This window comes from Phoxinus phoxinus (genome assembly GCF_949152265.1).
Source record: "Phoxinus phoxinus genome assembly, chromosome: 2".
Lineage (NCBI taxonomy): Eukaryota > Metazoa > Chordata > Actinopteri > Cypriniformes > Leuciscidae > Phoxinus > Phoxinus phoxinus.
The window spans coordinates 46,375,380-46,390,123 of NC_136877.1; the positions used below are offsets into that span (position 1 = coordinate 46,375,380).

General features: G+C 38.2%; 1 protein-coding gene and 1 long non-coding RNA gene across 3 annotated transcripts in view; one reads left to right on the forward strand and one right to left on the reverse strand.

Moving 5' to 3' along the window:
- Positions 1-14,744, forward strand: part of LOC306994545 (insulin receptor substrate 1-B) — a 58,189-nt gene that overhangs the window by 24,214 nt on the left and 19,231 nt on the right. The window contains exon 3 of one of the 2 annotated variants that reach the window (XM_079605114.1): positions 9,306-9,338. The exons of the other annotated variant lie outside the window; for it this stretch is intronic. Within the exon in view, the coding sequence (XP_079461240.1) occupies positions 9,306-9,338 (33 nt within the window). The remainder of the gene's footprint in view (positions 1-9,305; positions 9,339-14,744) is intronic. 2 annotated transcript variants of the gene reach the window in all.
- The window catches only part of LOC306994546, a 41,611-nt gene that overhangs the window by 22,079 nt on the left and 4,788 nt on the right, over positions 1-14,744 (reverse strand). The gene's annotated exons all lie outside the window — the stretch shown is intronic.

Consider the following 14,744-nt stretch of genomic DNA (forward strand, 5'->3'; position numbering starts at 1 on the left):
CACACCTTCACACCCATACACACGCTAAGACTGTTTGAAGCTCTGGCAGGACTGCGTTCTTGATGTGTGGTAGTGCCACGTGTATCTGAGTGTGCTGTAGAGAGCACTGGATTTAGACAAGCGCAGCTACTGGCACCGAGGGAGGTGAATTCCTCTACTGTGCCAGTGTGTTAAAGAGAGAGAGAGGGATCATTCATCCAAATCATAACCACAAGATAACATTTACCTAAATGGAGAGTTATGGGTAAAGCGAAGTTGAGATCATTTTCAAATCTCCTAAAAAATATATATATATATACACCGAGTATACACATAGACACATAAGCAGTTTTGTAACGGTCCCCTACTACACTGATATAGTTGCTTAACTGGGTAATAAAAAATTGGGGGGGTTTTTTACTACTCATGGGGTTTTTGCTTAACTGGATCATAGTTTAGATTTCCGCCACAGTCTGCACACATATGCACACTTTGGGACACCATCCATTTATTCAGAGAATGTCGTTCCTTGTGCACTTGTGTACTCTTAAACCTATGTATACTTGTAAATGCTACTCTGGGACTTAATTTATGCTTTGCAGTACATGCACACCCAACCACATCTGGCTAAGATGCCAATATATTTAAAGAGATATTCTGGGTTTAGTACAGCAATTGTGGTATAATGTTGATAAAAACACAAATATATATATATATACAGTGTATTTGTGTAAAAGTGTTTTTTTACAGTGTGTAAAAAAAAAATAGAATATCATGCAAAAGTTTATTTATTTCAGTAATTCAACTTTAAAGGTGAAACTAATATATTATACAGACTCATTACATGCAAAGTGAGATATTTCAAGCCTTTATTTGTTATAATTTTGATTATGGCTTAAAGCTTATGAAAACCCCAAAGTCAAAATTAGAATATTGTGAAAAGGTTTTCATAAGCTGTAAGCCATAATCATCAAAATTATAACAAATAAAGGCTTGAAATATCTCACTTTGCATGTATTGGGTCTCATTCATGAAACACGAGCAGAACGAATTTTTGTGTAAATCGTGTGTAAAGTGGTTCTGGCGTAAATTTTCGGATTCATTAAAATGTTCGTATTTTCCAAATGTTAGTTGGTACGAAAGAAATCTACACCTGCTCCCAACCACGTGTAAATAGTGCGTTTAACATCCGAACGTTTTGCTCATTAATAAGACTGCATTTTAATTCACCTAATCGGGTACATTTACACACAGCATTTTGAAAAAATATTATTATATATAGCAATACATATGGTTTTTCTTTTTACTTTTATTATGAGAGCCAGTAATAGCATCTGCAAACTGAACACTTTAATAAAATAATTAATTGCTTTCAATACGGCTGGGCTATAGTTTTTCGAAGTGAACTAATTAAAAAAATTTTTTGCAGTCAAGCTTCGTGTCAAACCATTTTCTTTTCACTTCTGGGACTGTTCGATTAACAGATGAAACTCCATTAACTGCATCTGTAATATCTGCCAAGCTTCCTATAATACGCCACTATAGGCTACGCTTGAAAATAAAATGTGGCGTTTTGAATGAACTTCTGATTATAAAACTTCAATTTCTGCATCTGAGAAATTGTTCTTTTTCATTCGCTTTTGAGAAGACATGTTGAAATCCTTCGTTTGGTGTCATAATATGATGCCCATATATAGTTGTCAGTCGGATTTAATGGGCGGGAATTATGGTAATTGAGAATGAGCGTGCACGCGCGTCCCATTTACGACTGATTGGAATTCATTAACTAACACACACACACATTTCACTATCACATCTGACGTTTACGAAATATTTGTGAATCAGGAGAAGAATTTTCGGGAAGGTCTCTTTACGCGCAGATCACTCACATATTTACTCGTATATTTACGAATGTTTCATGAATGAGACCCATTGAGTCTATATAATATATTAGTTTCACCTTTTAAGTTGAATTACTGAATAAATTAGCTTTTGCACGATATTAAAATTTTTCGAGCTTCACCTGTAAATATAAATATGTTAAATATAAAATCTGTCATCCCACTTTCACCAACACGGAGTCTTAAAAATTAAAGTTTATGTCTATGTGGTGTTTTTAATATGCTTTAAGACAATCCATGTGCATAAGTCAACACCATTGCTGAGTATTTTCTCCTTAAAACTGGCAAAGACAGTCTCAAAAATGCGGTTTGAAATCGCAAAATTAATTTATGCTTTGCAGTACATGCACACCCAACCACATCTGGCTAAGATGCCAATATATTTAAAGGGATATTCTGGGTTTAGTACAGCAATTGTGGTATAATGTTGATAAAAACACAAATATATATATACTGTGTATTTGTGTCAAAGTGTTTTTTTACAGTGTGTAAAAAAAAAATAGAATATCATGCAAATGTTCATTTTGCATGATTGGCTTACAGCTTATGAATTAAAATTCAGGTCAAAATTAGAATATTGTGAAACGGTTTTCATAAGCTGTAAGCCATAATCATCAAAATTATAACAAATAAAGGCTTGAAATATCTCACTTTGCATGTAATGAGTCTGTATAATATATTAGTTTCACCTTTAAAGTTGAATTACTTTTGCACAATATAAATTTTTTTCGAGCTTCACCTGTAAATATAAATATGTTAAATATAAAATCTGTCATCCCACTTTCACCAACACGGAGTCTTAAAAATTAAAGTTTATGTCTATGTGGTGTTTTTAATATGCTTTAAGACAAACCATGTGCATAAGTCAACACCATTGCGAGTATTTTTTCTCCTTAAAACTGGCAAAGACAGTCTCAAAAACGCGGTTTGAAATCGCTGGTGTTTCTAACATCACAAACCACCTTGTAACCAATCAGGTCATCGTGTGTGATCGTCAACGAGTGAATCTCTGAGCTGGTGTGAGTGAGTAGAGACGGGGCTAATTTGCATATTCATAGAACCGTGTATACTAAATGGCGTCACTCACCCACCTGCTTGAGTCTCACCGAACCGCCATCTCCGAGGACTTCAAACGAACTCTCTCAGCTCTCGAGACCAAATTGAACGGTGTCATAACTACAGTGACAGAACATGCTGAGAAACTCGAAATTCTTGAAAGTGAAGGTGACGCGCGAGAGACATGCCTGAAAGCTGCCAATGAAGCTATTGTCAAGCTCCAGACGGACCATGCTAAACTAGCAATTAAAGTTGTCGACCTCGAATCACGAAGCCGGCGTAACAACATCAGGGTAATCGGTGTACCTGAATCCGTGGAGGGGATACAACCGACAGTTTTCTTCGCCAAGATGCTCGAGGAGGTCTTTAGAGCGGTCATCGATTCGCCTGTGGAGTGTGAACGGGCTCACAGAGCCCTGGCCCTTAAACCACCACCCAACCAGCGGCCAAGACCGGTCATCATCCGTCTCCTCAGGTTCCAGGTAAAGGACAAGATCATCCGTCATGCCCGGACCATGAGGGGTAGGCTGAAATTCCGGGACCATTCCATCCTTGTATTTGAGGATTATCCTCCAGAGGTTGTGCAGCAGCGGAACGAGTTTAAGGTGGTCATGTCGGAGTTGTACGAGCGAGGGTTCAAGCCGGCCCTGCTGTACCCGGCCAGGCTTTACATCAAGATGGAGTCGGGAGGTAAGAAACACTTTCCAACTGTTGCTGAGGCCAAAGCCTTTATTGTCTCCTTGCCCTCACGGAACGCATAAGATCATGGTCGCCTATATTCATGCTACGAGGATGCTGCAGGCTACGACTTGTTACTGTTGTTTGAAGTAGAGTTCCTATTTTTGCATCCTCCATTGACAACGGTGATTTGCACCCACTTTTGCTGATTACGGGAGACAGTGTCTCTATCTTGACTCTATCATGACTTAATGTCTCCAATAGACTACTCCCTTTTACGGGAGGCTTGGACAATGTTTTTCAGGACGGAAAGGTGAGACATTTTACGGGGTTTTTTTTTTTTTTTTTTTGCAAGTTGGCGCTGATGACTGCGGCGTGGTACAAATTACTACACAATGGTACTACAATATTTCCGTATGTGTGTGTTATGTGTATGTATGTGTGTTTTGTTGCTACGTTTGCGTTTGTGGCTACTGCCGTGTAAATGTTTCAATGTAATTCCAGAAAATTCCATGATCAAGTTGTACTATTTAAATGGGTTTTGATGATCTTAATATCGTTGGAGAATCTCAGCACTGCATTGACATGGGTGACAATATAACTTGTAATGCTTTTGACCTTGATAATCTAAAACCATTAAATTATATATATAATTATTCACTGTTGCACTTAAACATCAGAAGCCTAAACAAACATCACTCTGATTTAACCTCCCTATTATCTAATTTAAGCTGTCATTTTGATGTTATTGGATGTAGTGAAACCTGGCTCAATGACTTTTCAAATGCCGATTTATTTAACATCGATGGGTATAATCTACACATTAAGAACAGACCAAATAGAACAGGTGGAGGGGTCTGCCTTTATGTTAAGAGCAGTCTACGAGTTAATATCTGTGATTATTACTTGGAGGATGACCACTGTGAGTCTTTATTTATTGAGATTAAAAATTCTGACAAAACATTTATTGTAGGTGTTATTTATCGTCCACCAGATTCTGCTTTCGACACATTTTGCAGTAAATTGGAAGACCTATTACATAAACTAAATAAGCAAAAAAAAGATTGCATAATTCTTGGTGACTATAACATTGATATCTCTAAGGAAGACAGGGCAAAACATGACTTCATGAACACATTGCATTCCTCCTCTTTTTTTCCCACCATCAATAGATTTACTAGAGTTACACTGACATCCAAAACAATTATTGATAATATCGTGACTAATATTCAAAATACTAAGATGGAGACAGGAGTCGTGCAGTCTGACATCACAGATCATTTCCCCATTGTAATATTTTTTGGCTCTGGTAAATTATCCTCTCCTTCACTTTCAAAAACTAAATTTAAAATCACCAACGAGAGAAACTTACAACAGTTAACTGTTAATTTACAGGCCAAGCCATGGGACTCTGTCTATGACAGTGTGACTCCTGATGCTGCATATGACAGTCTGATAAAGATCATTCAAGATTCCATCCATGACACAATTCCTGAGAAGACTGTCAGATGCAGCACTACCCTCCAGAGCCCTTGGATTACAAAGGGGATTTTGAAGTCGATTAAATATAAAGGTAGGCTCTATAAATCCTACATAAAAAATCCTTCTATTTTAAAAAAAGAGAAATATATTTCCTATAAAAATAAATTAACACAGATCATAAGAAAAAGAAAACGATTTCACTACACGGAACTGTTAAGAGCTTCGCAGGGGGACTGCAGGAGGTCATGGAATGTCTTAAATGAAGTTCTTAATAGGAGACATAAATCGACTGTTCTACCTGACATCAGTGATGCCAAAGCTGATCTAGCACAGACTTTTAATAATCATTTTGCTTCAATAGGCGCAAATCTGTTTAAAAAGATAAGCCAACCCCAGGGTGTCACCTTCAAGCATTTTTTTTAAATAAGGCAAGGGTAGTTACATTCAAGCTATTTTAAGGCATGACGAATTTTGTTTCAAGGAAAAAAAACATTTAAATACGTAATTTTGGTGATTAAAGATGAGTTTTAAGGGATCAAATGATTGACTTTAATACTATACACCAGACACTCATCCAGGAATCTGTCTTTGTTTTTCCCTCTAAGGCCTGCATTGGAAACCTGTCGATGATAGTCCAACTAAATGTATTTTTCTTACTTCTAAGAAAACACAGCTATGTTTTGCTTTGAGTCTTAAGAACTCACAACTGATTCACTCAAGTCTTACCAGTATGTTTATCAATGTCAATATTTTCCTGGTTTACTTATAGCATCCCTTATCCGTGATAAGTACACAAACCGTGTCCCTACATATAACTAATAATTAGCTCACTAATAATCTTCTATAATTATTCGTTTATTACTGATAGCTGACATAAAATTGAGTCATCCTCCGGTAGCCCAGTAGTCCTGAAGGACCCAAATCTGGTTGTAGCTGGTTTGATAGTGGTCAGCCAGCAAGCGAAAGCGAGAGATGGAAAGTGTGAGTCTACATGAGAGAAAGAGAGATGGAAAGAAAGATATAGCGAGTGACTGAGATGGATTAAAGTTGACAGTAGGTAATCTGTGGTTATTTATGAACGTCGACGGGGCGGAGTAACGGACGGTCCCGTAGGATCCCATGTCCCAGCAAACCCCGTGGAGCTGGAGAGTGGACAAGCCAATGCGCCAGCAGATCTTCTGGAACACAGAGTTCCTACTGAATAATCCCAACAGGATTATCCACCTTATTCCTGACGACCTTACTGCGTTTTGAATTATGGGTGGCACTTCCGGTTTGGGGAACATCCATTCAAAAAGGCTGAACCTAATCATAAGGTTGCCCTACAAATAAAGCTGATCCGTCAGTTTGACTGGATGAGCCGTCAATTTTCCTTCATGATTTATTTCAGGCATCGTTAGAATAACGTTATACTTGGTAATTTAACGTGACATGTTTTAACAGGAATATCTATGGCAAGAGCTCTTTTCAGTCGCTGCTTTCTTTTCCTCATTTCTCATTCCCCAAAAGTATGAAACATATACTGCACATTTGTGGTCTCTGAATTTAATTTACGATATATTCCATTAATTATTCACTTAATAATTGCACGAAGAATCTCTCGTTATTCTCCTCCAATCCTCACGTCTCTTCTTTCCAGGTTTGTTTTCACAGGTAAATGCAATTTATAATCTGTCAAAATGACGGAAATCACTTTAAAATAGCATCACGTAATGCTGAAGTTAATGAACATTTTTGATTAAGGCAACATAAGTTACATGATACAGATATATACGGTAACGGTATTACTACAAACAAAGATATTTAACCAAACACTCGCGCTTTTGGGGTTATTTGGTCTGTTGAAAGTGCCTTGTTGATGCTTTTACACTTTTAAATTTCCTTTTAATGTTCGATAGTTTAAGGGTGAGTAGATTAATGTCATCTCATTGTGACACTTTTTACAACGTATTGCGTTCATAGAGCGAGCCTTTCACTGATTGTTTACAGCTTTACGGAAGTTACACCCATAATTCGTGCAAAGCGTCATGGGGCGCAGGAATAATGTGGATATGCTGCTTACTTTTATATACTGTCTATGGCTGCTCAGGGGTGCGTTTCCCATACAACGACATAACTCGCTGCTTCACTACCACAGTACAAGGCATCATTGAAGAAATCAACTAGCTAGTGGCGACTGTTCCCCGAAACCTTATTGTTGCAAATTGGTCGTTCAACCGTTGGTTAATGATGTCACGCATGTGGTGGACTAATTTTAATTTATCTGTTTGAGATCGAATTAACGCTAGATGTCTTGTTATAAATCACGGACATGGCATCTGAGGACTATCTCTTTTTTTCTCAGTTATTTAGCTTTATTTCCAGATTCAATCATAGGCTCGTATTAGAGCACGTTCGCACTCTTTAAAAATGGTGCTTAAAATCTCCTGACAAACTAAAAGACGTAAATTACATTTGTATGTATTCTAAATAAAAGATATAGATTGTACTTGCTTATTTGGCTCAAAATAATGATGTATTAAGTTCACATGTCTTGCAAACAAGAAACTCTGCTTCTAACCACAGGTCGAGAGCTGTCGTTCCAACCACACAAATTTGCGATGCTGTTTGCGAATGTTCGTTGGAACTATGGCTTTGGGAAACACCGACTTGTCGAACTGCTGATAACGACGGAACTTGCGTCAATAGTTGGCTAACGATCCCTTTGGGAAACGCATCCCTGGCTGCTGTAAATGTGCCTGGACTGCTTTGACGTAAAAGCTGCGTATCGGAAAAAGGAATTTTACATTTGATTTTTCATTTTATTTAATTGACCCTTCGCAGGGAGCTTGATTGACAGGTGATCTGACCAATCATGCTTCACCATACACCATTTTGTCCGACAAAGCAGTCAGGAGAGTTAGTAGATTAACTTGGGAGGATTTTAAGTCGAAAAGCGGAGTGTACTGACGCCTTTCCGCGGTTAAAACAACATTCCTTCTTATGTTCATTCATGTTTATTTGATGCAATAAATAAACTAGAAGGAAGAGATGACCGGTTCACGAGCAGCTTTAACTGAGGCTCTACAGCGATCTGACACGACACATTAAAGAGCCACAAAACAGTATTTATTGTTTAAATTTCTTTTAAAAAATGACCAAATTTGAAAGGTAAGACTTTGTTTAATACGTTTAATATCAAAAGTAACCGAAAAGTAACCTGGTCTGTCCAGTCTGTCAGCGTGTTGTCAGTGTCCATCTGCTCCGCGATGTATTTTTCACTGCATGAGAACATGGTGTGTGTGTGAGAGCGGCGTAGCTTGTCGGACATAGCGACAGTAACTAAGGGGAGTGGGTCTTTGCGAACGGTTAATTACACACTCACACTGTACGGCCGTGATTTAATCGAAGTGTCTGAGATGGCCTAGGTTTATAGTTAGGATATAGTTAGGATAGTAGGATTAATTTTAGCTAAAACGCACTAAATTTTGTAGCTATAGTTGTGAAGTAGCACTGGTCCAGGAGGGCAGAAAGTAGGACGGGCTTGGGAAGGTAATATTGGATGTCCTTGTAAAACAGATTTAGCTGAGAAAGACGAACAAAGGTGTGTGTTTCTGTAGAGAAGCGCACACCTGGGCTCTATAGCTGCTCTTTTCCTCAGGGCTTTCCAGATATCATCATGGTTACCCTGAGAAAATATGGGTTAATTGTACATTTGAATACTTTGAATAGCAAGGCGAATGGGAATTTGAGTGTTGACGTGGGCTCAGGTAACAGCTTATAGAACTGGCATTTTTTTAAGGTGTGTTGAGTACTTTTTTTTTTTTTAAGTGTTGAAATATTTCCTCCTCTCCCAGTTTTGTATGCAGAGAAGACCATTAATAAGTCACTTGTAGGTAGACTTCCCTAAAGTCTGTGTGGCAAAACATTGTACAACACATTATTCTAAAAACATTGTTTATTTCAACAAGTGGAATCCAGTTATCATCTTGGAAATAAATGTGGTTAATTTTATTCTGTGTGAAAAAATTCTTTCACCCAAAAAATTCGGACATAATTTACTCACCCTCGTGTTGTTCCACTTCCAATCCTGTATGACTTTTCTTCTGTGAAACACAAAAGGAGACAGTAGACAGGCACTGACAGCCTCAGTCATCATTGCATCTTTTTCCCATACAGTGAGACGAATGATGACTGATGCTGCATAATATCTTTTTTTGTGCTCCTCAGAAGAAAGTCATCCAGTTGTGGAGAAACATGAGGGTAAGTAAATGGTGGCAGAATTTTCCTTATGTTTTCAAACATATTTGACCCATTCAAAAGTATGGAGTCTTTTTCTTTTTAAGAAACGTGTACTTTTATTTAGCAAGGATGCATTAAATTGATCAAAAGTGGACAGTTAAGACAATTATGTTCCTATTCTATTAACCAAATAATCAATGATATAATTGATAATAATACAAAATGTTTCTTTAGCAACAAATCAGTATCAATATTAAAATGATTTCTGAAGAATCATGTGACACTGAAGACAGGAGTAATGGCTGCTGAATATTCATTTTACATTATATTTTATACATACTACTATGATACTATATATAAAATGGTTATTGTAAATTGTAAAAATATGTCACAATATTATTGTATTTTTGTTGTATTTTGATTAATGCAGCCTTGGTAAACATAAGAGACCTCTAAAAAAGTTTTTTTTTAGTCTTACCGACCACAAACTTTTGAACGGTAGTGTGTGTTCAATTTCGTTTGTTGCTGCTGGTGGTGTAAAAAGTGACACACTTCACCTTTAAGACTCAAATACTGAATTAGATGTTTGTGCATGTGAGTGAAAGGACTCAGCGATCCTAATTCAAAAGACTAAAGCTTCAAATCTCCTTACAGTCCAGGTAGTAAGTGTGTGTGTGTGTGTGTGTGGGTGTGTGTGTAGTGGCTGCTGGTCCAGTTCTATGAATGGAGCTGTTATGTTTGGGTTTTAGTGATTAGAGACTGAACACTCTGACGAAGGTTTCAGATTTAAGATCTGTTGATGTGCCTTACAAAACCTACAACACTATCCTTCATCAGTCTGTAGACCATCACACAGGTGTGTGTATAATATCCCGGATCAATTACTGCAAGTACATGATCCACGTTTAACGTTAACCCTCTTTTGCACCCATATGTCTTCTTATATATATATTATATATTAATACAGATTTTTATTTATTGAACATTAAAACATGTATTCTTATATGTATGTGTGTGTGTGTTTTAATGTTCAATAAATACAAATCTGTATTAATTCCAGTGATGTGGTTATGTAATGTTTGTCTATGTATTACGTGTGGTGTGTGTAGACCGTGATTATGTCAAAGTCTCTACATCTGTCAGTAATATCAAAGCCACTTGAAGGAATGCCTGCAAGCGTAATGCCTGCTAACGCTGCGGTACACAGGGAAGGAGACAAAAAAGGCAGTTTTTTAATGGATGTCAATGAAGGAGAGGCTTCACTACACTAAATAAAGTGCTTTTGGGGGGAAAACGGCTCGTCATTTAATAAATCAACCCATAGCCCATTGGCTAATCTTCAACATGTTTGCTCTTAAAGGGATAGTTCACCCAAAAATGTACATTCTGTCATAATTTAGTCAACTCAAGTTGTTCCAAATCTAAGTTTCTTTCTTCTGCTGAACAAAAAAAAAAAAAATTTTAAATAATGTTGGTAACCAGACATTTAACGGTAGCCATTACCGTCATTCTTCAAAAAAAAAAAAATCTTTTGTGTTCAACAGAAGAAAGAAATTCATACAGGTGTGGAACAACTTGTGTGTAATTTTAATTTTTGGGTGAACTGTTCCTTTAAACATTCATTTTGGATTGATTGGTATCCACAAACAGCTGACCGTCACACAACTCCGAACAAAATTAAATGAGGTCAAGGCTGTAATGTGATTGGTTATCAAGGCAGACGTGATCCAAGTTAGCCGTTACACTTTCTCGAGCCACAGACCCTCGTATCACCCAATAATAAGACCATCTCTGGTAGTACCGACCCCACTGCACCTGCAGCTATACCCACAATCCTTAGAGGCGATACGCCCCCTCCCAAACCCTCCCTCTCCACCCGCACGACTGCTTTGTGCCTTCACTCGTATATTCGGTGGTGGGCCTGCTTAACTCAGCAGAAGTGATTGTAGAGTTGCACTTTTATGGCATCAGGGTGTGCGGCAGAATAAAACGAACAGGGTAGAATTCACACAGATTGTGCAGAGTGTGTTTCTGGGCGCGTGCCCAGCTGTAAACGTATTACACAAGTGCCCAGCTGCGGTGAGTGTGTGTGTGAGTGGCATCAGTTCAGTCCAGGGCTACTGCCTTTTGACGCTTAATCTCCCATTGACTGCACGGAGAAAGAGGAAATGGGAGGATTTCAGAGCGTCAAGGATGAATAGACCATTCAATCCCTTTTCTGGACAGAACAAGGGAGAAAGGAGAGCAAGACTTAGGCCCAAAACATATGTATGCAAGTATGTGATTGCAAGCGCTTATAGCTATGCAAGCTTTATTTCATGCGTTGTTGCAAAATATGTCTCATCTTTTTTCACAAGGCACACTGTTGTCTTCTTTTATGGTCTATTTTCTCATTCAGGCCATGAACTAGTGGCGAAGAAATAGTTTGAATTCATAGGCTGCGTCCATGCATCCTTCCTCACTATATAGTAGGCGAAAAACAGTATGTGACGAGTTGTATGTCTGAATTGACAGTACTCATAGGGGCTGTTTACACCTGGCCACTTCATGCGTTTTCTGTGATTGGATAGCTATCCGATCGTGAAACAACCAGGTGTAAATGCCCTCCGCAACGCATTCGAGACGGATTTGAATCCGATCACTCAAACCACTTCAGGAAGAGGTCTGGGCCACATTCCAGATAAAACTGGACAAGTGTAAATGCATCTGGTTGTTGAAACCACATATGTAAATTTTACTCCTGTAGCTCAAACAGTAGAGCATTGGCGGTTGCAACGCCAAGGTCATGGGTTCGATTCCCAGGGAAAGCAAGAATTGATAAGTATGTAAATGTGTAGCTTGAAATGCAATGTAAGTCGCTTTGGATAAAAGCGTCTGCCAAATGCATAAATGTAAATGTAAACGTGTGAGCGTGTTATAGGCTGTATACAGTATGTCATGTTATAGTCCGATATGACGACGCAACTGCATCACCGCAGATGAGAAGCTGAGCATATTCATCAAGCCAACGTGCAAACTATCGCAAATCAAAGTGAAAGTAAGACGCTCAACACACAATTATCTTCATTAAAAGTAAAGAAACGAAATTATCTAATCTGTTGCGCTCTCTCTTATTGCTGTCTCTGATTTTGACATTTTAGCTGATGATCAATAAACTGCAGCTCATAACTGTTGCTTTCGGTGACGTGACCGTAAATCTGCATATAGCACGAGAATTGAAGATCGGATTTATATCCGTTTTGCAAAAACACGAAACGCATGAAGTGGCCAGGTGTAAACAGCCCCATAAAAGAGTTGGCAATAATGCAGTTTCTCACAAAGTGTTTCTCTATAGAAAACCATTATCCATTAACCATTAACCATTAACCATTAACCGCTTACCATTTAGCGTGTTGCTTTCGTATTCTCTGCTTAACTCGTCTGTATTAAAGTATGGATCATCAATAAGATGTCAGTATACTGAATTTCGTTTTTTAATATCACTCATGTTAAGTGTTTCAGAATGTTTATGTGGTTGTAATACTGCAGCAGGTGATATTTATGGATCACAAGTGCCCAAAACAGTAGTTCAACTATCAATAACACGTCCGATTTAACAGCACAGGTAACTCTATCGCCCCCTAGAGCTCTGAGGTTTGCTTCCTCCGTAATGCAAGAACACGCTGTCATTTTGTGCAACGGGCCCATGTTCTTGCTTGCGTCGACAAAGCAAATTCACATTAAAGGGAATGAGCAATTACAAACTACCCGCGCACACCTGGATGAATCTTATCATATATTCCATGTGTTCGTTCTGGAACTGAATGTGCCTAACTGAATAAGTCCTTCATTTACCCATGTGATACTCAGTTTTATTTCAATAGTTCTATTGCACAATGTAGACCAAGGCCAAACAATGACTCACGACACACGCAGTAAGGAGCCTGTGTTTCAATGGGGGGGGCGAGAGGAAAAGAACAAGACTGAGAGTGTTGACAAGTTTCATCTGCCGTCTTATTGCGTCAAAGAAGCAGAGATGCGCACGGTTGCCATAGTGAAGCATACGACCATGCCTCGCTTTTTTGACCTCAGAGAGTTCGTTCTTCCTCAAGTCTTCACTGACGGTTTATTGCGTCTTTCTGAGCATCATGTCTATTCTCGTCTCTGGAGCTTTTCTTTGCCTCATCTCTCCTATTTTCCTCTTTTCTATCATCCATCCATCCATACAAGCTTTTTATTATGATCAAAGATTGTTTCTGCTGACCTCATCAGATTTGTCTTTGCCTATATTTTAACTGGCTTCACCACAAAAGTGTCAGAGTCAGAATTAAATGAAATTACATTTATATAGGGCTGTACTTAACTATTATTTTGATGACCGATTAATCGTTTATTTGTGATTAGTTGATTAATCTTAAGATTAGTCCAATTATTTTCTGATCGGCCGATTAATCCTTTACTAAACCTACCGATAAATAATAACCGTGACTTCTGCCATTAATCTTTAATTCAAACATTTTCTCATTAAATGTTTTTTTTTTAAATACCAACGTAAAAAAAAAAAGTGCCAAGAATTAAAAGGCATCTATCAGTAATACACGAGACCAATCGAGGTGTGAGTTCATCAACTTTGATCACTTTACTCCAAGGAATTGATATTTAAATGAGAGTAGGAGTTAAAACTTGTGTGTTAATTCGTGACTGCTACAAATTAACACACATCTATTGGGAAACTGTGGCAAACAGTGATTTTAGGCCATTTCTACTAACAAATTTCCCTTTTGAACTTAGACGAATTCGCAACTGTGTTCACAACGAATTCACAACAAACGAATGATCGAACAGAAGACCAAATGTTTAAGACATAAAGGGCCCTATTTTAACGATCTGAAACGCAAGTATCAAACGCGAAACGCAAGTAACTTTGTGGGCGGATCTCGCCGTTGCTATTATACCGCCGGGATAAATGACTCTTGTGCCCGACGCAAATCAAAAATAAGTTGGTCTGAAGTCGCCTCATTACTCATAGGTGTGGTTTGGGCGTAACGTGCAATAAACCAATCAGAGCGTCCTCTCACATTCCCTTTAAGAGCGGGCGCGCTTGTTCCATGGCGGATCGCTATTATAACGGCGGATTTGCCAGCGCACGCAACTTACATGATGGTAACGGTGATTTCACAGTCTTCAGAATTTAGTTTCCTGGTTCTTGACAAACAACACACTTTGTCAGATGTCCTTATATACCGATGTGTCTTGCCACTATTGATCAGACAGGTTTGATCCGTCATTACTACAATTAGCCTGAATAATTTGGGTAAATGTGTAAGCTAGATTTATGCCTATTTCTTCACATCTTCATGGACACCACAATGATCTCCCTCGTGTGGTAATATTTTTCATTGTAATTATGTATGGTTTGCAAAAATATGAACTGTTGCGTCTGTGTAG